We start from the raw sequence: 26,647 nt of genomic DNA on the forward strand, positions 1-26,647 counted from the left end.
TTGTCGGTCTAACTGCTCCATGTACTGTTGGGGAGTTTAAACTCTAACAATGCAACATATTTTATGAGCTTATCATACGTTTTGCGTGTAAAACCTTATTCTGCAAAGTAACTAGTAACTCCAGCCGACAGATAAATGTAGTGGAGGAAAAAGAACAAGATTTCCCTCTGAGATGTAGAGGAGGAAAAGTAGAAAGTCTCACAGAATGGAAATACTCAAGTGAAGTGTCAGTACCTCAAAACTGTACTTAAGTACAGTACTTGAGTAAATGTACTTTAATGTTACTTTCCCCCTCTGGTTATGTGACAACAGCAGGAACTGAACACGCCATTTTCACGTGTCGTCATGTGAAAAGGTTAGCTAACAGTTAAGTTTAGGTAAATAAAACAACTTTGGAGTTAAGGTTTTGGACAACTAAAACTGTTTGGTTAAGATTATGGTTTGTCTTTAAAGGAAAACTCCTTATATATCATCATATCATCAGTTTGTGGAGTTATTTTGTGATGAAGTGTTGTCATTTTTTGTTGGACCCACTTTCCCTCAACCTGTCTCGTCTGCTTCTACTTCAGTTACTGATCTGCTGGGTTTCCCAGAACGACCCCATAATCATATTTTCAATTTTTCAATTTTTCAATTGCCTGCTCCTGTGGGTGGAGAAATTGGTCTCTCTTCTTCTTCTTACGATGGATTTCTCCCTGTATGATTGTTGAACGTCTCTCGGTGCAAAATGGCGGCTCTAGAAAGAAGAAGCCCTCGCTCTTTGATTCTGAGGGACTGACACCAAAAACCTGACGTTTACCGCTGAGGTTTTACATCCTGAAACATTTTCTCATATCAAACTCCATTGGATCTGTGCTGGGAAATCACCTGGTCTGTGTTTGGGAATGCAACAAACATCACCTATAGCTGTGATTTTAACAGTGTTAAAGAGTTTTGGGGTGACGTTTTCCTTTATGAAACTTCTCTTTCCTTTCCTCTATTTGTAAGAAATAAAATGAAAAAATGTGTTTTTTTATATGAATAACACACTCTGTTCTTTTGTTCTTTGTTCTCAGAGTAGAGTGGGGTTTTTTTTCTCTACATACCATGGTGAGGTAATCAGTGAATGTATGCGTGCATGTGGGCTATATATGGTTATGAAATGATTTTGTGTTCTTATAGGTGAATAATAGTTTATGCTGTTCATACGTGTGTTTCCTTGTGTCCCATATTAAGTGAGATTTTGTCTTTGAGTCAGGAAATCTGAACTGTGGGTTTGGCTTTATGCTGAGATTTATGTTTTTGTTTACTCTAGTGTATAAAAGTGAGTGTTTTGAGCTTCACTTCTTTGTCACTGAACTGAACCATGTATGTCTGAATAAAGAATCCACGGAAGACTCTTGAACCTTTGCTCATTCACTAATTTTTTCCCCTACACTTTGCATTTGGAAAGACCTGCACCCTGTTTACTGACTATTCTGGTCTTGAACAGGACTCGATTTGCTCTGGTGTCGCTCTTGACTCGGTCTCCACCTTCTTTGGACCGTCTGCAGCCGTCTACAGAGGAGGAACGACATAGTTCCCCTCTGTACTCCCTGATATTAGTGGTTGCTTGTATTGTTGCTGATGTGGGGATTTAAGCTTATTCGCTGTAAGTCACAAAAAGTAAAATATAGCAAACAACAACCTGCTGAAACTTGTCTTGTCAGCAGAATATCTCAAAAACCTAGGAACGGATTCCCATAAAATTTGGTGGACAGATCGGCACTGAGCCAAGGAACACTTGATTGGATTTTGGTGGTGGTCTGGATCTGGGATAGGCTATTATTGTTTTTTAGATAGAGAGTAGACTACAAATCCCAAGTGGGTGTTTGCAGGGTGAAGAAATCAATTGAACTTAAAACTGAAGTGGCAGGAGGGTTAGTTACATCTCTGTTCTGGGCGCTGTGGTTTGGACTTCGACACGACTTCAAAACTTTATTTATGTAGAACATTTCATACACAAGGCACATAAAACACAAAAAAACACATAATTTGTCTAGTAAAATGACATTAAAAAGAAAGAAAGATACAATTAGGTAAGTCAGGATGATAATACATAGAAATAAATAAATAATAATAAAAATAATAACACCTGTTACACCTACATATAGATGAGGAAGTAGATCGGTAGGTAGATTCTATTCTGTTGTGTTGTTCATGTGTTTTTTTTACTGCCTCTTCAATGCAATGTTTGGATTTTCCATGAGGACATTTTATAAGAGTGTGTGATGGTTCAAAGATCTCTCCACACACACACACACACACACACACACACACACACACACACGCACACACCACTGGAAGTCAGAAGTGTGTGTTGCATGCCACAGTCTCGAGGCTGTGATGACATCTAGTGGAGAACTGAGCTCAGTGCAGCGTCTGTTCATGTTACTGCTGCTTCATGTGGTTCATCTTGTATAATCACACATCGCAGGTGAAATTACTGATGTTAAAACATTCAGCCGACGCTCTTATCCAGTGTGAACTACAGTGAGCTGAGCAGTGTGAACTACAGTGAGCTGAGCAGTGTGAACTACAGTGAGCTCAGCAGTGTGAACTACAGTGAGCTCAGCAGTGTGAACTACAGTGAGCTCAGCAGTGTGAACTACAGTGAGCTCAGCAGTGTGAACTACAGTGAGCTCAGCAGTGTGAACTACAGTGAGCTCAGCAGTGTGAACTACAGTGAGCTCAACAGTGTGAACTACAGTGAGCTCAACAGCAGAATAAGCTTCATTTCCTGGACTAACAATGTTACAAGCAGCCGAGAGTAAGGAGGTCAAAGGTCAAAGTCATATTATACAGAAATATAAAAATATTCTAGAAAATGCACTAAACACATTCTCTTTTCTTTTCTTTTCTTTTCTTTTCTTTTCTTTTCTTTTCTTTTCTTTTCTTCACACACAGGTTTGTTCAGCTCTATTCTATTCTATTCTATTCTATTCTTACCTGGCTCTATCCACCTCTATTCTGTTCTATTCTATTCTCGCCTGGGTGTATCCACACCTATTCTATTCTATTCTATTCTTACCTGGGTTTATCCAGCTCTTTTCTATTTTATTCTATTCTATTCTATTCTCCCCTGGGTTTATCGACATCTATTCTTACCTGGGTCTATCCAGCTCTATTCTATTCTATTCTTATCTGGCTCTATCCAGCTCTATTCTATTCTATTCTCGCCAGGGTTTATCCACACCTATTCTATTCTATTTTTACCTGGGTCTATCCAGCTCTTTTCTAATCTATTCTATTCTATTCATTCTATTCTATTCCACGCTATTCTTACCTGGCTCTATCCAGCTCTATTCTATTCTATTCTATTCTATTCTCCCCAGGGTTTATCCACATATATTCTATACTTACTTGGGTCTATCCAGCTCTTTTGTATTCTATTCTATTTTATTCTTGCCTGGGCTTATCCACATCTATTATTTTCTATTCTGTTCTCGGCTGGGTTTATCCAACTCTATTCTATCCTATCCTATTCTATTCTATTCTATTCTATTCTATTCTACATTACCTTTATTTTTTTTTATCTTACTACCTCTTCTCTTTATTATCTTCTGTTCTTATTTTTCCCTGGTTCTGTTCTGCCAGTTGCTGCTGTGGCACCCGAATTTCCCCACGGGGATCAATAAAGTGATAAAGTGATATCTTATCTTATCTGATCTTAACTTAACTTATCTTATCTTATCTTATCTTATTTTATCTTATTTTATCTTTTCTTATCTTATCTTATCTTATCTTATTTTATCTTTTCTTATTCTATTCTTACCTGGGTTTATCCAACTCTCTTCTCTTCTCTTCTCTTCTCTTCTAATCTGGGTTCATCCAGCTCTATTCCATTCTATTCTATTCTATTCTATTCTATTCTATTCTATTCTATTGTGTTCTATTCTATTCTATTCTATTCTATTCTTACCTTATCTTACCTTACCTTACCTGAAAAAAACTTTCTTCTATTCTATACTTAGTTGAGTTGTGAAATTTATCATTCTATTCTATTCTATTCTATTCTATTCCAACCTTACCTTACCTTACCTTACCTGAAAAGACTTCTTCTATTCTATACATAGTTATTCTTACCCATACTTATAGATACTGTTTCCACCACCAGGTGGCGCCCTGCTCTCCCGGTGTGTTTCTGTTTTCATCTCTCTCTCTCTCTCTCTCTCTCTCTCTCTCTCTCTCTCTCTCTCTCTCTCTCTCCTTCTCTCTCTCTCTCTCTCTCTCTCTCTCTCTCTCTCCGGCGGGGGCTGATGACAGTTTCCTGCAGGCTGACTGGTCGCTTCAGAGCAGGATGTACTGAAGGGGAAAAGGGATTACTACTCTTCCAACCTACAACTGGTCGGAGTGGACGCCATGCAGCGGACGGGACTGGTACAGTGAATTTTACTGTATTTTTTATTTTTTCCAAGGAAGGACGAATGTCGCAGGCGGACACTGGTGAGTTGTTTGCACACGGGGAGACGGACAGGGAAAGAAGTTGTTGTTTTCGGTGGTGTTTGGTTTTACGCAGTGCTGGTGAAGTCCTAGCCCCGGTACGTGTCGTTCTGTCTGGTGTGGAGAGAACGTCACGACAGACCCCGTTCAGGAAAGCAGGCAGTTTAATGTTGCCTTGCTTATCGGCGAAGGTACATGCCACACAAAATATGACTCAAGACATTTTTTGAATCGGTAGTAGATACTCTTCAATTCGGCACACATGCAAGCATTTCAACAGCTCTCATTTCAATAAAATCTCAACTTTTCGAATTGCTTCACGCCGCTCGGTGCCGCCCACGACGGTGTGTTTTGGTGGAAGAAGACTGCGTGAAAAACAGTCGAGCCACTTCTTAAAGTTCAATTGTTGTTAAACTAAGTGTTGCCCTGTGTTTTGGATATATGCCGAATTGGAAAGTGTCTGCTACCGTTTCGTGTATGATCTTAAGTCATCTTCTACCAGGTACGTACCTTTGCCAATAAGCAAGGTAACAATAAACTGGCAGATTTTTGAATGGAGCTTCGTGTCTCCATACAAGAGAGTAGTCCTTGAGATGACAGCTCAGCCTGCAGCCTGTATGGATATGAATACACGCTGTGTAAAGGACATTTTTTTTATTTAAGATACAGATTCCTCCATATAGCCTAGGCCTAGTCTTTTGCTCCACTTTGGAACTTTGTAGAATTAAAAAACATAACATAATGAATATTCATCAATATGAGTGTTATTTTTGAAAATACTGAACGTTCTATTCTGGCACTATGTTGTGATTTAAATGTATTTTGATCATAGGATTCACTGTTACCTCCCTAAACAGAATATAGACAGTTATGTAATTCTATACTAAATGCAAACTAACTATAAAAAAATCTTCCCCCTTAGGATAAAATCCTAACAAGTAGGGGTCTTTGGTCTAATGTGGATCTTCTTGGGGGTTCAGTTTGGGGACCCTTGATTTAATTAGTCATCTGCCACCAACTGTTTACTACCTGCAAGTTGCCGAAGGGGAAATGCTGCAACTTTGGGGCCTCTGGTTCAATCTGCTGTGGTATTACTGCAGGATTTTAGTGTGGAATAACTTTTTGACCTCCAGTAGCCGCATGATAAAGGGTTATTATACTGTTCTTCTTCATGAGGCACTGGTTACTAGTTACAGTTTGGTAAATAAAGGGAAACATGGGGGTTGCAACATGGTAGGGAAACAATGCAGCCATTCAGTGTAAACATTGAATGGAAATCACAATATTCTTATAGAGTCCTATGGTATGTCTGTGGTGCTCAGTAGTAAATTTGTAGTGACTTTATCATGCTTGATGGTATTTATCTCTTAGAGTATTACTGTAGGATTTTCTGTGGTAGAATCTTTTGACCTTTGACCTATGATATTTCATAGTTCCTGTGTGATAAATGTATAGTATCATTCTTAATTTTATTATAGGATTGCTATAGTTCTTTTTCATAATCAGACTAGCTACAGTTTTGGTAATGGAAAGAAAACAGTACAGTACACTGATATTTACAGTAAACATCCGCCCAAAATTGTCTTTTCAGAGGGGAAATGAGTAACAGTGGAGTGCAAGGAGCCGGGTCCGGGGCGGCGGGTTCGATGGGACCGGGTGTCGGGACAAACGGGCCCGCCGGCGTCCCGGGCAGTCCGGTGAGCTCCACGGTCGTCCCGCCGCTCGCCCCGGAGCTGGACGAGGAGCCGCAGTCCTCCCTGGCGGACGTCACCCAGATGTGGATTAAATTTGCCAAGACGTTCGCCATCATCTTCCCCATCTACGTCTTGGGATACTTTGAGTTCAGCTTCAGCTGGGTTCTGATCGGACTCGCCATGTTTTTCTGGTGGAGGAAAAACCACGGCAGTAAGAACTACAGGATAAACCGTGCCTTAGCATTCCTGGAGCATGAGGAGAAGGCAGTGAGGCAAAGTGTGCCTACTTCTGAGCTGCCACCATGGGTAAGTCCTGTACAATGATTACAACACTGTTATTCCCACTATTTATTATTATCTGTCCAAAATTTTCGACTCTAACCGGACTCTATCTCAAGTTTCACCATCCATTTTGACTGTTGTACCAGCTAAAAACATTGTTAGACTAGAATAGGATCTCCCGATTACTGCTAGATCTGAACAATTAATTGGAAAAAAACATTGCAGTATGAGTTTATGCAATTTCCAAATCGCAGAGGCTACAATTAATTGCTTAAGAGAGACAGGTGTCCAAACTGGATTTCTAAAGAAGGTGTTTTAGTCTATCTTTGGTCCATGAATCAAGTACAATATTGATTAAAAACCTTTCATCATTTGCAAACTCAGTAAATCCTGCACACTGACATCTCTTTTTTTTTTTTAACCAAATCACTTTCAACAATTTTAAAGTTCTAAAAATGTATGACAAGAAAAACTTTAAATCCCAATTGCAATAGTCAAATATCGCAATTATATTTGTTGTCAATATCTTTCAGCTCTAATTACTGCAGCTTGCATGCCAATGTGTCTGGTAGAGATAACTGACTTACCAGCCACAGCCAAAATCTACTGGTGTTTGTTTATTTAACCCCTAGTTTTCCTGCATTTCTATACGGTAAACATGCACTAGTGGAGATAGGTTCCCAGGATTAGCACCATTTACTGTCTTTCTACAAAACAAAGTACATCGCAGAACACACCCTCATGCATTTGTTTTCCACATTTAACCAAATAAAAGGACTGCGCCGGCACTCTGTAATTTCCCCATTTGGGTTTGTGGTCAACCTTTCCAGGCTCCTGCATGTGAGGCTCTGAAACTGCACAGTGACATTTCTTGAGACATATAGCGTGTGAAAATGGTGACAGAAGCCTTCTCACTTTGTCATGCAATATCATGTTGTCATTGCAATGGTGAAACACAAGCATTATTTTGGGCAATGTAGATGACACTACTCCCAACAACAAATTGAGAAACTATAAAATACTTACTATAAGATCTATAAAATACTTCCTGGCAACTAGCAGTGGTGGAAGAAGTACTGAGATCTTTTACTTCAGTAAAAGTAGCAATACAACAATGTAAAGATACTCCATTACAAGTAAAAGTCCTGCATTCAAAATCTTACTGAAGTAAAAGTACAAAAGTATTGGCAGCAAAATGTACTTAGAGTATCAAAGTAAACATACTCATTATGCACACTGTCCCCATTTAGAGATTTATATTTTTCATAAATTATTGGAATATTAATACTGATTTATTTACATACATGTACATGTAAGCAGCATTTTAAAGTTGTCAATGTGAAGCTAATCTTAACAATTTAGCTATACTTTTGGGTAGTCTAATCTATAACAATGCTATTTTATAGTTATTTTATGAAGATGATCAAATGTTTTAAATATAAAATATTGATCTGAAAAGTAACTAGTAACTATAGCTGTGAAATAAATGTAATGGAGTAAAAAGTACAATATTTCCCTCTAAAATGTAGTGGAGTATAAGTACAAAGTAGCATCAAATGGAAATACTCAAGTAAAGTACAAGTACCTCAAAATTGTACTTAACTACAGTACTTGAGTAAATGTACTTAGTTACTTTCCACCACTGGCAACTAGATACTCCAAAGTGGCTAAAGCAGCAATGCGAGGCAACTCCTTGGGTGCTGTTGCACAGCAGTTGCCCCAAAAGTTGCACTGTCTGTCACTGCCTTTCTCTGGAAGTCACCAACTCTGCATTGCTTCCTAGAAGACATTTTTCCACTGGTCCAATGGTGCTTGAACTAGAGACACTGATAAGGTGACAATAATAGCAACAAGGGATAAAGAGAGCAACATCTCTCGTGATACTCTATTTTAATGCTCAGTTCAAAGAAAACTTGAATTGCTCGTTCAGGAGGGCCGCATAAATAGCCATCGGAAAGGTCACCCATCCTGCGCTTTTGTTGACTTTTTTTTAAATGTATTTATTTAGCCTGTATTTTAGCAGGAAGTCCCATGGAGATTCAAAATCTCTTTTCCCGAGGGAGACCTGGCCAAGAAATGGCAGCAGAGGTCACACAATAAAACATACAATACAGTGAAATGGTGAAATATACAAAAAAGATCTCAATTTAGATCAGAAACAGGAGCATACATCACACATAAGACTGTGGATAATTTGTTTGAACCGATTTAGGGGAATAAAACGGTCAAGCCAGAGCTTTGAGCTTTGAGATTGTTCCAAAATAATCAAATTTCTTTTCACAGTTGTGATTCTGGGAACTTTAAGGAGAATGCAGGGCTGTGATCTTAAGACTATAGAGGCATTGGGCTGGACTGCTGGACTTCCCACCCTTCGCTCCCCACCAGTTACAGGATCGAATCTGCGCCGGGCTCATTTTGATCATTTCAATCCTCCGATCCGCCCGGAGGAGCTGGGAGTCCTCGCTGAATAATTCACACACACGGCCTTGTAGCCGACGGGGCTCTCGAGGCCGCTTTTGTTTTTTAGCCGGATAGTCGTCAAACCTGTTCTGATTTTCACTTTCTATGGATTTCTGTGCGGACGGCAGATCCACATGCCTGTCATTCTCTGCCTCCGTCCGGTCGTAACCCGGCTCCGCACATGTGGCCGGCTCTCCCAGCTGACTCTGCCGGTTCTCAGCCTGATAGGAGCGGGGCTGAGCGTTGGGCGTGTGCGTACAGGACGGGTTCGCTGGCTCGTCACAGCCAAACTCAGCAGATGAGTTGCATTAAGCCTTTTGGTGGCACCGTTCCATAAGAGCGCATGCAGTGATTCCCCTAAACTTTTTTTTTTTTTTTTTGCAGCAGCAGGGCGAACGGAGGGAAAGCTGTGGTTCGGGGGTTCAGTACCGTTTCTGGTTTTCAACCCGCCGGCAATCACGCAACACTTCGTGTTTGGATGGATGCTAATGTTGTGGTTTAATGACACATTTTGCACTCATGTCCCTGGAAATGTTTGTTTTCAGAGAGCACCAGATGATTAGATAATGTTGTTTTTGTTAAGTCTCGCCACCATGGTACCATCTGTCTGTCTGTCTGTCTGTCTCTCTCTCTAGTAGATGACCAGATCAGATTAGATTTTGGAGCTCCTTGCTGCATAAATTTACATATTAATAAGGAAAAACAGATTTTCTTGAAACTCCCATAACTCCTTAATGCTTTAAGATACAGAATTCATATTAATATCACTCATGTTTTAAGAGAAGACAGAAATATTTGATAATTAATGCATTAATTACATTAATTAACAACCTCATTAGCACACCTGGATATGTTTAATCCATGGTGATCATGGCGGGACATTAGACTCAAGTGCCTCTTGTTTCTGAATGTTGGCAGAGCTTCCACAGCCACATTGTCAGGTAACAAAGCATCATTTAAGGTCCTATTCTATTCTAAAAATCTAGTGAGGTTGTAAAATAGTGAAAGTTGGCAGTGAATTTTGGATATATCTGCTCGTGTGATGTGTAGGTGAAAAGGTTTGTCAGGTTTTTCTGTAGTAGGGATACTGCTAACCGTCTACACTAACAACAAATAAACTATTTTGTGGCTCATCATACTGTCTGCAGCTTTCCAGAGGTGGAAAACTAACCTGAAATCTGGTCATAAAATGAAAATGTTTTGACCCTTGGCCTCAGTGCCCGGTATGTCTAAAGATTCACCAACCACTTTCTCTATTTTAGCAGCCAGCAACATGTTTAGAATAGAGTAGGACTCCAGATGATGGCTGGTCACCTGCCAAAGTGATTGGTAGAACAACACTGCAGCAGAGTGTTGAGTTGGTTAGAAACCGCAGCATGATGACTCAGGGACTCCTGTAAGCATCTAATCTTCACTTTGAGTTTTGCAAATCATGTAGGTCAATGGCAGAGGCGGAGCAGATAAAGTATCTGTGTGGAAGGACAGGAACAAACTGTCAGCTGAGTCTCTTTCAGGGGTCAAAGTTCGCTGCTGATTGCTTGGCAGCGTTGCTCATTATCTGAAGGATATGCTAATCCTTTCACATCCTTTCTCTAATGTGTTGAGTCTACTCAGTTTCCCTTTAATCAGGCAAACAAAGCGTTGTCAACCGGCATTGTTTGATTTACACTTTCGGTTAACTTTTATCTAACCAGCTAACCCAAATACGCATCATCAAGACAAATGATAATGATAGTTGCAGATAAACAACACAATAAACATGTAAGCTGCTCAATAGGCTCACTGTCTCTGTGCCTATAGCAAAGCATCAGCAAAGCTTTCTGTTTGCATCAGGCCCAGAATTGTTGCTCAGCATTGTATTTCTCAAGGTCTCTCTGTTGACGGCCTTGTTTATATGATGCTCTATGATTTGGGGGTGGGGGTGGAGGTGGGGGTGGGGGGGGGGGGCTAGCTGGCTGGCTGGCATCCAACCATCCACTCAGCTTCCCATAGATTTCATGATCAATAGCACAAAACATTTCCGCTGCAAGGAAGCCTCATCCTCGCTGATGCGTTGAAAGCAGAGTTCCTACGCAGATCTGAGAAGTCTAGAAAAGTCTGGATGATGAATGGTGCGATTTCCAGGAATGGGAAACCTTGGTAGTTGGTATATATTGAAAAATCTTGTTTAGTACCAGTGTATATATACCATATATGGCGACACATTTTATATAGTTGTAGACCCAGTGTCAGTTGTGCATCATATGGAACACTGACAGAAATCTCCAAATCCAGACAAGCCAAGTGGAAAATGTGCAGGTTCCTTGTGACCAGCTGCACCGGTTCACTCAGGAGGCGGATCCAAAAGAACCAGCTCCGCCAAATGCCTCACAGAGCTGGAATGTGTAAAGATGACTCAAACATTGACCTCAAGTCCTCCCAGACAGAGGTGTGTGTTCAAAAGAATGAAATTTGTACCTTGAAAGGCTAAGTCATGTGACGGTGTTAGGGGGGAAACTGACCTCCTTTTTAACATAAAGCTTAGTCCAGGCATTCAGAATCAGAAATACTTTATGCAAGTCGAATTCTCGATAATTTCAGCCATTATTTCTGGCGTACGATTTCTTCTTCTTCTTCTTCTTCTTCTTCTTCTTCTTCTTCTTCTTCTTCTTCTTCTTCTTCTTCTTCTTCTTGCTAAATCATTAAGTGACAGATTGCAAATACTGGACCTTATACACTTGTGTTTGGGGCATCAGTGATTTGAGCAAATTTCATAATCCTCTGTGACCAACTTTGAGGTTGTGGGGTATTTCACTGTTCATTTCACGTCTAGAACATTAGAACAGTCAAGTTTAGAAAATTATATAACTGTAAAAGATGACTGTAACGCAGCCAGACCAGGAAAATTCAAAGTTCAAAAATATTATATTGATTCATCGTATAGACATACTGATACCTTTCACAGTATTTACTGAAGCAAATTGTACAAAGACCTCAAATACAGTGCAAAGGAATACAATAGAATAGAATAGAATGATCTTTATTGTCATTATGCTGAGGTACAATGAAATTTCGCCTGGCTTCTCTCGGTGTAGTTAAAATAAAACAAATAAATAAAAGCAGTAGTAAAAGCAGTAATAGCAGCATAATGTTACGAAACTTAAAAATAAAAGGCACTAGATAAATTAAATTTCCACATTTACAAATTTACAAAGGTTTGAATGTTATAAATATTAATAAATAGATGTTAAATCCTTGTGTTTATAAAAAGGGGACATAAGACATAAGACACACAGTAGACTAGATATCACTGTGTATACCTACATACACTCAGTGCCTATACATTCCAGCACGTGCATAATGACACAATAGATCCACTGCGGATGTGACACACATTCACAACAAAGCAACAGGTAAGGCCATGTCATGTCTTTGAACGTCTCGCAGTTACACAACGACCAGTTATGCAAAGACGAGCCCATAGCTATACATTACAGATCTATTGTCCCAGCCAGTCGTGACTTAATCACCTGCCAGCCATGAAGAGACTGTGATCATCAGACACAGAAATGCAGATTTTGGTGGAGAGCCCATAGCCTCCTCCAGGCTCGCTCTCTCAGCAAAATATGTGTGGAATGAGGCTTGATAGGCGGTGTGGGCTGCAGCTCATAGTTAGCAGGCCGGGAATGCCTGAAGTAATGGTACAGTGTTGTCTCTCCAGACAAAACTGACGGTGCAAGACTCCCTTTGTTTATTGATGTCAGGCAAAAAAACGCACCTTTAAAAAGTGTTGTTTTATTTGTTTAAGGAAGGAAGAAAAGAGTGCTTGTTTTCTCATTGTTGCCAAGGTGTGTTTGAACTCAACCAGGGGTCATGAAGCTCACTTGAAATATAAATAACCATATAAACTTTCAAATCAACCAAGAAAAGGAAACGTATGAGAATTGCAAACCAAAGACGGTCAGAGCCCGTCAGTTGTGATAGAAAAAGTTACTAACCTTTATTTTACATTGGCAATCTGACAAGTTAAACATAACATAATTTGTGCCTCAGTCCCTCTTTGCTTTTTAATACTTTCTTGTAGTTCCCATTCACAAGGAGCTGCTGATTGGACATTTCTGGTACCAAGTGCTCCTAAATCTTTGGTCTTTTCTAACATGAGAATTAAAATAATGTAGGGGGGGGGGTTTTCCTGCTGCAGAAGCCATATTTTGTCTGTCCTGTATCTTCATGCAGTCTCTATCTCAGTGCATCCATCCATGGTTATTTGATTGCCATGTAATCCTTTGATCCATATAAGCCGGAAAATGAAAGTTTATGATGGACTGAGTGAAGATAAGCAGACAGCGGAGGAATCATATGGGAAACCTTTTAAGCTGACACTGTGATTAGCAATGCATGGGATAAGTTATAATTGATTTTGTAATGTGGAATTTGTCATATAATGTTCATATGAGATTCAGCACATGAGTAATGCATAAATTACAGTATCAGTCCAAAATTGCGTAAGAGAATTGGGATTCAAATCTAATTGAGGACCAGGGTCAGAAATCACTATAGCTACTCGCCACCAGCCTCTAGTCACTAGCCACTAGCCTCTAGTCACTAGTCACTAGCCACTAGCCTCTACTCACTAGCCACCAGGCTCAAGCCACCAGCCTCTAGCCACCAGCCTCTAGTCACTAGCCACCAGCCTCTAGTCACTAGCCACCAGCCTCTAGCCACCAGCCTCTAGTCACTAGCCACCAGCCTCTAGCCTCTAGCCACCAGCCTCTAGCCACTAGCCACCAGCCTCTAGCCTCTAGCCACCAGCCTCTAGTCACTAGCCACCAGCCTCTAGTCACTAGCCACCAGCCTCTAGCCACTAGCCACCAGCCTCTAGTCACTAGCCACCAGCCTCTACCCACCAGCCTTTAGTCACTAGCCACCAGCCTCTAGTCACTAGCCACTAACCACCAGCCATTGGAATATGAGTCAGGAAGAGAAAGGCAATTTTATTTGATGAGAGGGGTGCGGAGGGGTGGGACTGTTCAAAAATCTGATGGGTTTTATTGGTTAGAAATTTATATTTATGACTACTAATGCAGCATGATGTCACCATGAGAGCTTTTCCAGGAAGTAAAAGTAATGGGAGTTCATTTCATGGGGACTTTAAGTTAAAACATGAAAATCACCAAGTTGAAGTTTATCACCTGACAGCGACGATATGTGAAGCTGAGGGCAGCAAAGGCCATCCTGGGTCGCTGCCGGGTGCGTAGGCATGCTGCCAGGGGGTGGTGGGGTGGGGGTGGTGTGTGTGTGTGTGTGTGGGGCGGGGGGGGGGTATTGTGAAATAGCAGCAACAGCAGCATTAGTGAGAAGGAATGAGGTCAGGCTGGTAAACAAATGGTGTAGAAGTTCAACACAGGCTACAGGATGTAGGCCACAGATTTAGAGTGCAAAACCACTGTTCTGCTGAGAAAAAAAGAGAAACATGCCAGGGCACAATAGCTGATATAAGTATCAGAGGAAGAAACTGTTCAAATACACTGATACTGAGAGTGGAAACATTTCAATGGGAGTGATAGCTTCCCACTGCAGCACTATAGAGAACGAGTGACTTGTGTGGCAAGTGCTGGTGTGCAGCAAAATTTTAGGTTTTACCAGTATTTATTTTTTTAACCTTTATTTAACCAGGTTAAGTCTCATTGAGATTTTGCAAGAGAGACCGGGCCGAGGCAGCAGAATGTATTAAACACACAGAAAGTTACAGATAATACAACAAAGACAATAACTTACAGCATAGAAACGTAAAACTGTATCATGTTAAATACAAGTTGAGATCAAGTGCAATAAAATTTGGATTGGGGGTTTTAAGAACAAGCAATTTACACACAGCCACAGTTCCCTGTTGAGTGTGTTTCCAAGTCTTTTAAAAAGTTTTTTAGAGTGCTGTGGTTGTACTGGGTGTGAATGTGTGTAAGTGTGTGAATGTGAAACAGGGCGGTGCTGGACTAGAGCAGGCATAACTCAGCAAAACCCTTCCCTCGATAACTAAAGGTTACAACAACAGGACTGTAAATGTTCTGACTCTCAATCATCAGCTATCTAGAGGACAAATGTGGCAAGCTACTACAACCACAGTATAACTGTTGGCAAATTTCTCTTCCTCTCTCTCTCTGTCTCTCTTTCTGTTTCTTTCCTCCCTCTCTCTCGCTCTCTCTCTCTCTCTCTCTCTCTGACTGGTATGACGTGGCATGGGTGGGGCCTTCCCCCTCTTTTTTGATGTGCCAAAGGGCGGGGCTCTCCTCCGTAGCAGAGAATGGAAACAATGTGGAGGAACAGAAGGGCCTTGTGCCGCTCCGCTCTGCTTTTACCAGCGTCCCAACATCAGACCTGAGCCTGGCCCAACCTATAATAATCACAATCACATGTGTTTTAGCTGTAAATCTTCAAGGTAAATCTCCAACCTCTACCAAATCACTGGGTAAAACCTTCTTACCTTGCTTTTTTGTTGCTTTTACTGTTGATTTTTATCCTTTTTAAAGCACTTTGTAACTGTTTTGAAAAGTGCTATTTTGCTGCTATACAACTGCTACAAGTAAATGATGATTAAAAACCAAAGAAAACACACTTAGGAGGAAAAGAGCACAGCAGTGTCGGGTAAAAACAGTGGTTTACCAGTTTACAGTTCAGAGGAAAAGGTGTTTCTGTAGAGGAAGAGTTTTTTGGGGGGAGGGTTAAAAAAGCCAAAGAGCGTGTAGCAGCCTGAAGTGTTTGGCCAGAGCGAATGTGTTCTGCATTGTTGTTACCTGCATGGGTTAGGCAACTGGCAAGTGTTACTTTGATCCTGATGTGAGGTGACTCAAGGCCGACTAGATTCGCCTTCCACTCTGAAACCACCAGCCGTCCGCCCACTGGGGACACCCCAGGCTTAAAAACATGCGCACCCTGTGACAAGCTGTCCCACCTTGCCTCAACAAGGTGGTGACGGCTCGGCTGGTAGCTGGTGAGACGCTCTGTCTAGTCAACACACACACACACACACACACACACATTATTCACTGGGTAATGTGAGTGTGGCAAGTGTGTGAGGAATCTAACAACACATACGCGCACACACACACACACACACACACACACACACACACACACACACACACATACACACACACACACACACACACACACATACACACACACACACACACACAGATACACAGAGCAAGTCAGAGACACATCATGGTATCTGCAGGATCCACAAAGTCTAAACATGTCTTAAAATATCTGCATTTAAGGCCTTAAAAAGTATTAAAATGCCTTAAATACAGTTATAAGAAGAGTTTTTTTTTCCACCATGTAAGGACAGGTTTATTTTTTTAATGCAGTTTAATTTTGATGCAGATATGAAATTAGATGGTGGCATGTGCAGATTGTTTACATTCAGTGATATTTACTTGAGGCAGACTTGGAAAGAAAGGCAAACAACAATAAGGAAAATGCCATAAATTGTGTAGTTTCAGCAAAAGATGTGAGTGGGACCTGCAGTAGTGTTGGTTTTATTTTCTTATGTTGTTTTACAAGTTGCTCACATTATGTTTGTCCACTCTTAGACAAATACGAATAATTAAAAGAGCAGAGTTAATACAATATACCAAACATGTTTCGTTTTCATTGCATCTTCTTTAGTCAACATAGTTGGAATGAATGTCCCTAAACATTTAATCTCTTAGTGTCCTTTTTCTTACACTGCTCATTTACTGAACAGTTTCATAACTTTCATCAGGTACGTTCAGTCAGAAATAGTCTGTTTTTGCCAGCTTTTTGTTTCTTTATTTCAGTTAAGTCATTCCAGGTATTGTTGAAAAGATCTTAAAAAGTCTTACATTTGGCCTTCTGAAACCTGCAGATAGCCTGAACATTGAACAGTAAGTCACTAGAGTTCAACACCAACACACCTGTAATGTACACACCGCTGAGGCAGTAAGTCAAGTCAGCGCTCTCACTAACTAAACAAGGACCTGGCACTGACAGCTGACTGGGTTCTGCTGCTGCTAAATACTCACTTCCACTTCAGTTTATTCAACTTGTAGCTAAAATGTAGCCAATATCGCTAATATCATTTTTTTATTGCAATGTATTGAATTTCGATATATCGTCCGATCCCTAATAAATTATACTTTTCATAAATGGAACTGTAGATTCAGGTATTATTGTTACTATCTTAACATTAGCTAATAATATGCATGCAAGACTTGGCCTTTCCCAGCAAGCATTTGATGGACAGGAGGAGGCCGAGGTTAATGTGAACCCAAACAAGCACAGTATTTTCATAATAATATATTACGGCACGGTAAAAAAATCATATTAGAACATCTTTGGAAATTTACGGAAGAGGATTAGGGCCAGATGTGAGATTAAAGTCGGAATTCTGAGAATAAAGTCACAATTCTGAGTTTGAAGTCAGAATTCTGAGGAAGAAGTCTGAATTCTGAGATTAAAGGATAAGGCCGGTGTTTTTTAATGCATTTCTTACTGTCAACAAATCCTATGAAAATAACAAAATCAGCAATGATTTTGTTTTGCCAGCAAATCTCGTCCATGTAGCCGGTGCCCAATGCAGCCATAGAACTCCATTGTATTGTATAGATTAAAAACACGTCAAAGAGCCATGCCGTTGCTCACGATGCACCGGGCCGGCCGACTTTTTCCTCAAACAACTTAATAAGCCGGCTGTAAACACATTTGTGATCTCAGGAAAGTAGTTCCGTAGCACCGAAAATAGTCCCCGGCGTAATGAAGAATTTGTTCCCGTTTGAATTTGATTTGGTAATAACTACAACAGCCTGACTTGTCGTAGTAACAGTTAGCGATTTTTAAAATGGAAGCTATGTCTGTGTGAGCTGTATTTCAAGGTTTTTAGCTTACAATTGGAGCCAATGACTTCCGGGTTGACGGCTAAAAACAGACCGTGGGAAGTCAGAAAGTAACGGGAGTAGAGCAAACGCATTGTTGATTTTGTTATTTTCATTGGATCTGTTGACGGTAAGGAAAGCATTAAAACACACCAGCCTTATCCTTTAACATCAGAGTTCTGTCTTCACAAACCAATTTCAGAAAATGATGCAGGCAGCAGCAGCTATGGACGAATAGAGTCATCATCTCAGCTGTTGTATCGACAGCTATCCACTGTCCAAAAGCTGCCTCTGTACTGTCATCAGACCCTCAGCACAATGGGACACTCAAATTTCCTAGGCTGATTATCTCTCTCTCTCTCTCTCTCTCTCTCTCTCTCTCTCTCTCTCTCTCTCTCTCTCTCTCTCTCTCTACAAACCTAAATATAGATCGAGGCATGGAACAACTGTCTTGTCACTTACTGCAGATTTCCTTTTCCTACACCTTTCATCACCCACCGTTATCTCCTCTCCTGCCTCCTCTATTCTTCCACAAAAACGCTGAATGAGCAGTTTTTTTTTGTTTTTGTTGTTTTTTGCTGTCAGGTTGGAAGGAAGAGTCACTAACTGCCGACCTCATACACTGCTGTTGACAGTGGTTGGACTTAAATTACAAAAGACTCTCCTTGACAGATTGCACAGTTTAAAACAGTCAACCCTAGCATTACTTTCATTCATCCCTAGCATTAATTACCCTTCTCTCCCACACACACACACACACACACACACACACACTCACGTGGCATGCCTTGGTTTGGAGGTGGGGCTGAAGGGGAGGTCAGGATCCCTAGTCAGGATTCAAACAGCTGTTGCATGGTTTGACTGACTCCCACCTCACTGACTACACACACACACACACACACACACACACACACACACACACACACACAGCCATAAGATGCTGATGGGAAATGTGGTCTTAATGTGGAGAAACACTAGAACTAGGCTAACGATACCACTGGTGTGAGATAGAGGAGACCAATCATCTCGATCATAGTCTCATTTATGTATGGTAATCCGAGTTTTGGCCAAGTCCCAAGTCAGTCTCAAGTCTTGAGGCACAAGTCTCAAGTCAAGTCTCAGTCAGAGTCTAAATGTAGATTGCCAAGTCAGGTCCAAGTCATTAATGTCAAGTCTAAGTGTAGAACGAGAAGTCAGAACAAACCAAGAGTCCAGTATCAATTAAATATCTTAAAGAAAACTAAATATTTAGGACTTTTCAATGCAATATGGTTTTAATAGGATAAAAACTTGGTAAGAGCATCATGAGTTTGATTTCTATAATCAGTTTCAACTTCAATAAATCATTCCATACAAATTCAGAAAACAGAATTTAAATTCAGTCGTCTGCTGGAACAAATCTCATCACTTTCAATCTGAGTCATTTACACAAACACAAGATCTCAAGTCAAGACTTTAGAAACCTTTTCAAGTCAAAGTCAAGTCCCAAGTCACCAGAACACCAAGTCAAGTCAAGTCTCAAGTCTTCTCTTCATGCATCAAGTCAAGTCTCAAGCAAATAAAATTGTGACTTGAGTCCAAGTCATGTGACTTGTTGCACTTTTAACATTTACCAATCCACAGGATCTGATGCAACTAGACATTGTGTAGCCTTACTATACCTTACTATACTATATTATACCTTACTATACTATACTACACTATACTATACTATACTATACTATACTATGCTATACCTTACTATACTATACTATACCTTACTATACTATACTATACTATACTGTACCTTACTATACTATACTATACTATAATATACCTTACTATACTATACCTTACTATACTATACTATACCTTACTATACTATACTATACTATACTATACTATACTATACCTTACTATACTATACTATACCTTACGATACTATACTATACTATACTATACTATACTATACTATACTATACCTTACTATACTATACCTTACTATACTATACTATACCTTACTATACTATACTATATTATACTGTACTATACCTTACTATACCTTACTATACTATACCTTACTATACCTTACTATACTATACTATGCCTTACTATACTATACTATACTATACTATACCTTACCTTACTATACTATACTATACTATACTATACTATACCTTACTATACTACACTACACTACACTACACTACACCTTTATACTTTATACCTTGTGCTATTAAACTAGTCTGAGCTCCATACATAGAAACCTGGCTTGGCTGTTAGAAGAAAGGCTGGTGGGTAAAGTGAGTATGCCATTGGGATTATCTCTCTTCCTCTTTCTCTCTCTTTTCCCCTCTCTTTCTCTCTCTCTATCCCTCCCTCACTCTGAAAAATGCCAAACCATCTTCCGGACGAGCCATTGTTCCCCTTAAAAAGGAGAGAAATGTTCCCTGTTTGTTGGGGAAATGAATCAGTTTCCCTCTTTTGTTACACCGGTTTACAATGCAGGCTTCATCTATAGAGCATTTTACATCATGGAGTGAAGAATGGAAAAAAAATCATCAACATCATAAATGTAGTTCATATCTCTGAGTCTCACTCGCTGTTTTGTTCGCACCTCTAATTACTGCGCACTGTTTTGTACTTATTTCTAAGTCTCTCCTTCTCTTTTATCTCTCTGTCAGGCTTGTTTCCTCTTCTGCTCATATTTCTGAGTCTCCAGCTGCACTTTTGTCTCTATCTCCGGGTCTTGTTGCTGTTTTGTTCACCAGTTTCACTCAGTATTCGGTTCATATGTCTAAGTGTTAGGCCTAATTGCACTTTTTTCTCTGTCTCTGAGTCTCATTTACTGTTTTGTTTATATCGCCGAGTCTCATTAGATCTTTTGTCTCTATTTCTGAGTCTTAATCACACTTAAGTTTCTATCTCTGAGAGTCTCCCTCACGGTTTTGTTCCCATCTTTGAGAGTCTTGCTCACTGTTGTGTTCAAAGTTCTTGCTTGTGTGTTTTTTGTCTCTGTCTCTCAGTCTCGCCTAGTCTTTTGTGTTTGTATCTGCGAGAGTCTTCCTTGCACTTTTGTTTTCGATCTCAGAGAGTCTTTGTCCTTTTGTGTCTTTATACGAGGATGAATATAACATTTCCGGTCTTCCTCTCTCCGTTTTCTCTCCGTCCCTCCCTCGCTCTGAAAAATAGAAAGGCCGTTGTTTACCCTAAAAGGAGAGAAAATTCCGCTACTGTTTACTGGACAGATGAATCATTCTTTCCTTCCTTTTGAGACAGCGCACTGCCTCGCTAAGAAACACAGCCAGGTATCACCAAACACAATCTGCAAAATGCAAGCTCAACCAGTTTTATATGCCTTGTGAGATGTGCATGTGCATGGTTCGAGGGCCCAGTGTGGGATTTTGAGTGTATCGATAGCTGGGTTTCCATCCAAGAAGGCGAATTCTGATGTATTGAATTAGAAAAGCTGAATGGAAACATCATATTTCAATAAATTCTCCTCAGTAGTGCGAAAAGCTGTGCCAGAGACCTGTTGATGTTGTTACTACTAGTCCGTAATTATTACTATTAGTTACAGTGCTGTTGAACTTTGGTAGTATCTTGGGTTGTGTCTCTTCCTCCATGATAAAACCCCCAAATCAGTGATTCTGTGATCTGTTGCTCCGGTAGAGGAGACTGGAGAATTGTGTTTTTTTTCTCTCTCCATTCACTGCCATTGTATGGAGGAACAGTCTGAAAATCACTTCTAGCACATAAAGGAACGCCGACAAAGCAGATTCTAAAAATATATAAAAAAAAAAAAAACTAGTACTGTCTCTCACGTGCGGTTAAGTGAATCTCTTTCTTTATGTTTATTAAACCTTTCAGTTTGAACAAGTGTAACGACGAAATCCAGTGGGAGGAAACTTGTGCTGATGGAACAAAGAAAATAAAACGTTTACCAATAATTGTAAATGGGAGAAAAAAAGTGAGAGACTTGTTTTTCCATCACTTCAATGCCCCTTTACTAAATCTAATCTAAATCTGGTTTCTTTTTGCATTGTTTTCCTAGTGAGGAATCTGTCCAGGTATGTGGATCCATACTCTGATAGGACCAAAGTGTTTTTATTAATGTTTAATGTATTAATGTTTTATTAATGTTTTCGGGTTGTCCGTCCGTCTGTCCGTCCCATTCTCATGAACGCGATATCTCAGGAACGCCTTGAGGGAATTTCTTCAAATTTGGCACAAACGTCCACTTGGACTCAAGGATGAACTGATTAGAATTTGGTGGCCAAAGGTCAAAGGTCAAGGTCACTGTGACCTCCCAAAAGAAATTTTTGGCCATAACTCAAGAATTCGTACGCTAATTATGACAAAATTTCACACAAATGTCTAACAGGATAAAATGATGAAGTGATGACATTTTATATCCAAAAGTTCAAAGGTCAACTGCACTGTGACATCATAATGTTTTGCTTACCACTGTAGCTGAGAAACCGATCTTGGGTCATTCTACAAAAACGGTGGAAGTGCTGTCACTTACTTTTGCAGACACCAAAATCCTTTAAGTTGAATCACATTAATTCTATATGTTCAATAAATGAAGACTGTCCTTGCAATGATAAAACAAAGTTTATTGGCGGAGGCATACAACCGCCAGGCGGTTATTTCTAGTTTATTTTCATTTTCGCGCTCATTTCAGTGGCCAAATTGGTTTTATATCTCATTCTAACTGGCTTTAAAAAGGTCTTAAGGTATTAGATTTACCTTGATGAACCCTCCCTGTATAAACATACGCAGCCAACAGTTTGTATTTCATCTGCGTACTTGGCTTCAGTCCAGCTCCTCAGCTTGACTTCCCCGTCCTCCAGACTCCGAGTGGCACTTCAGTCGCTTCCCTTTCATCATAGATGTCTTACAGTGGGACATAATGATAATAATTGGTGTGACTCCCCTCCACTGCTGCGTAGCTATTTATGGAGCTTCATATATGGGTTCCCATTACATCATGAGAGAGATGCTGATCTGTGCTGAATGTTTTCTGTGGATGGGGCCCGCCTGCTGGTGTAATCGACTTCCCGTGCCTCGGTAATTTGAGACCGTTAGCGCCGACCTTGGGAGTGGTGTGACGTGTGTGTAATAATAAACTTTATTTATATAGCACTTATCTAAAAGCAGAGTTTACAAAGCATTTCACAGGAAGGCATCAAAAAAAGAACGGTAAAATACATAGAAGTAGGAGATAAAAATGGGACGTACTGTACATTCGGAAGAAAAGCGGTTAAAAATGAAATTAGCACATGAAACAAAATGAAAAGAGTAAGAAACAACAGTAGAATGGAGCGGAGGTGAGAAAACCTTCATTCTCTTCACAGTCGGAGCTAAAAAAAATTATTCTTTTACACAAACACATACACTTTAAATTCATTTAAGACAGAAACATGATTCATCGTAACTGCCATACAAACAGTCATTTTAATGTTAACCCATGAAAAAACACCATAACATCATGCAGACATCGTCACCAGAGAGTGTGTGTGTGTGTGTGTGTGTGTTTGTGTTTGTGTGTGTATGCAGCGTGCACTTTGAACATTTCTCTGTTGATGGGCGCTTCATGTTTTAGTGCTATACTAAAGTTTACTTGCAGTGTCAGACTAATATGTAGTATACTTAAAATAATGTACTAAAATAATTTTGTACTTGCTGTACATTAGTTGTACAAAGTAGTACAGAAGTTGAACTTTAGTTGTGTTTAGTATACTTGATTGTGCTGAAATACGTAAGTTGATGTAGGGCTGGGTGATAATTCAATATTATCGTTTATCGTCTTTCAGTGGAATCATTTCGTGATGATATGAAGATATTTTAATATCGTGACACATTTCTGCTGTCTGAATTGATGATGACAAGCAAATTTGACTTAAAAACTCTCATAAAATGAGGTATGGTAGGAATATTATTTGAATATTTCTGTTTTGTTTGACATCACACCTAACATTACCATTCGGTTCAATGAGATGAACATTCGTTTGATTATTTAACGTGATTTTGCATACATGAACCATATTGATATATATATATATTGATATCGAGAAAAAACCTTATGATTATCATGATATTGATTTCAACCATATCGCCCAGCCCTAAGTTGATGAAATAATACAAGGAATATTTTTGCAAACAAGCATTTAAAAAGTGTACATTTAAGAATTATACTAAATCAAACTGTAAAGTATATTTCAAGGTACTATTTTCAAAGTATGCTGTATTACAATTTTGTACATCGAGATCATTTTGGGCCAAGATAATCGTATATGACAGGCTTGGACAGGCTGGGCCATAATTCAGTATTATCGTTTATCGTCTTTCAGTGGAATCATATGGAGATCATATGGTGATTTTGGGATATATATTATTTATTATTGTCACACACATGCTGCCATCTGAATTGATAACGCATACATTTTATTTAAAAAATGAGGTATTATTATAGGAATATTATTTGAAAATGTCAGTTTTTTTTGACATCACACCTAACATTACCATTCGGTTCAATGGGATGAACATTAATTTGATTATTTAACGTGATTCTGCGTATGTGAGGCCAAATCGTGATATATATATCGATATAAAAACAAGTCTATATGATTATTGTGACATTGATTTCAACCATATCACCCGGCCCTAGTCTTTAAAACAGTGATTCTCAACCTTTTTCACATCAAGGACCCCTAGTTTAGTCCACTTCAGAGCCACAGACTCCCATTTGATGAGATTTTGTCTCTCAGACCCAAATCTGAGAATATTTTTATTGTTAGATATAATTTTGTCCAGAATTCCATGACTATCTGTATTGTAGGTAGAGAGACAGTCATTCTTCTACATTCTCTAATTGTGTTAACGTCTTGTAAATAAAATAATGGTGAAATCTAACAATTCATCAATTTGCTGGGGACCCCCTGGAGCCCCCTCAAGGACCCCTGGTGGTCCCCGGACCCCACATTTGAGAACCACTGCTTTAACATACATGTTCTGTGTTCATGTGTCCCGTTCACATGTCTATACAAGCGTCGTTCATGTAACGGATCTGTCACAGTCGACTCCCAGCCGACTGGGATGCTGCTGCTTTGGAAGATTGGATGTACAGTACTAGGGCTGGGCGATACGGTTGAAATCAATATCATGGTAATCGTAAGGATTTTTCTCAATATCAGTATATATCACGATATGGTTCATGTATGCAAAATCACGTTAAATAATCAAATTAATGTTCATCTCATTGAACCGAATGGTAATGTTAGGTGTGGTGTCAAACAAAACAGAAATTTTCAAATAATATTCCTACCATACCTCATTTTATCAAGAGTTTTTAAGTAAAATTTGCTTGTCATCATCAATTCAGACAGCAGAAATGTGTGTCACGATATTAAAATATCTTCATATCATCACGATATGATTCCACTGAAAGACGATAAACGATAATATTGAATTATCGCCCAGCCCTATACAGTACTGTGCAAAAGTCTTAGGCATAGGTCAGAGAAATCCATAAAGCGAAGATACTTTAAAAACTAATGAAATGAAAAGTTTCTGAATATCAAAAATTTACAATAAACAGCAGTCTACTGACACACTAATGCAGAAAACAAATAAACATCCAAGACTTCTAAGAAATGTATATAAAAAAAATCTAGGGTGCCTAAGACTTTTGCACAGTACTGTATATATTAGGAAATGGGGCAAATAGTTCTTGGAGGGCTCCTGACATGGGCCGTAATCTGGGGGGGGGGGGGTCGCATGTTTCGTGTTTAGTGTCACAATCTGTGCATGGACAAAAATATGTATTTGTTCTGTACTTTTTTCATTTTGTGATGGTTTGTTTGTTGAGTTTTGTCTAGTTTTAAATAATTGTGTCCGCTGCATATGATGGAACGTACTTATGTTGACAACCAAGGTCAATGAGGCGTATGTGGTGATGACGAGTTGGGGGGGTTTAGGGTGGGAGGTTTGTATGTATACTTTGTGATGTATATATTTTGTATTATGTTTAAGAAGAAAATGAAAAACTGTTAATCGGAAAAAAAAAAGTATAGTGGGTAGCTGAAGTCCTTGGGTGACAAAATAACACTTTCACAGACTGGATCCTCTAGATCAGTGATTCTCAACCTTTTTCATATCAAGGACCCCGTAATTTAGTCCACATCGGGGCCACGGACCCCCATTTGATGAGATTTTGTCTCTTCGACCCAAATTTATGAATATATTTTATTGTTAGATATGATTTTGTCCAGAATCCCATGACTATCTGTATTGTAGGCAGAGAGATAACAGAGAAACTATGATCAAAACAGTCATTCTTCTACATTCTCTAATTGTGTTAACTTCTTGTAAATGAAATAATGCTGAAGTTTAACAATTCATCAATTTGACTGGGGACCCCCTGGAACCCCCTCAAGGAACCCTGGTGGTCCACGGACCCCACGTTGAGAACCACTGCTCTAGATTTCTGAAATACTGAATGAAGAACTTCAGCCAGTGTTGCTTTTTGTTTCCCGATCTGAATAAAACTCCTCACTTCATTATTTTTGCTGCCATTCTCATACGTGTGCCATCTACATTTAGAGTGGTTTGGATCGTAGCAAAATATATAAGCAAACGCATGATTAACTAAAAAAAAACAATTCATGAATATTTGACCCCAGAGGGTAAAACAAGAAAGTATCATTCTGCTGTTATGCAACGCAACAGTCTTTGTAAAGGCCTTTGTAATCTCCAGGTTTTTGTTTGGGTGTGTGTGTGTGTGTGTGTGTGTTTGTGTGGGGTTTTTAAAGCCTGTGCCAGGGACTTTGGGTATTGTCAGCTTGGTGCTGGCTGCACCGCCCAGAGGGAACGGGCACGGATGGTTAGAAAAGA

At 39.6% G+C, this 26,647-nt stretch overlaps 1 protein-coding gene across 1 annotated transcript in view; it reads left to right on the top strand.

Annotated features, from left to right (window-relative positions):
• Window positions 1-4,330: 4,330 nt before the first annotated feature.
• The window catches only part of LOC139656236 (extended synaptotagmin-2-A-like), a gene marked incomplete at its 3' end in the record, with an annotated part of 67,356 nt that continues 45,039 nt past the window's right edge, over window positions 4,331-26,647 (top strand). The window contains exons 1-2 of the mRNA XM_071533743.1: window positions 4,331-4,464; window positions 6,053-6,461. Of these exons, the coding sequence (XP_071389844.1) occupies window positions 6,060-6,461 (402 nt within the window). The remainder of the gene's footprint in view (window positions 4,465-6,052; window positions 6,462-26,647) is intronic.

The sequence above is a fragment of the Centroberyx affinis genome, unplaced genomic scaffold, assembly GCF_046629955.1.
Source record: "Centroberyx affinis isolate AG114_WGS23_722 - 3 ecotype Tasmania unplaced genomic scaffold, CSIRO-AGI_Caff_v1 ptg002420l_1, whole genome shotgun sequence".
Taxonomy (NCBI): domain Eukaryota; kingdom Metazoa; phylum Chordata; class Actinopteri; order Beryciformes; family Berycidae; genus Centroberyx; species Centroberyx affinis.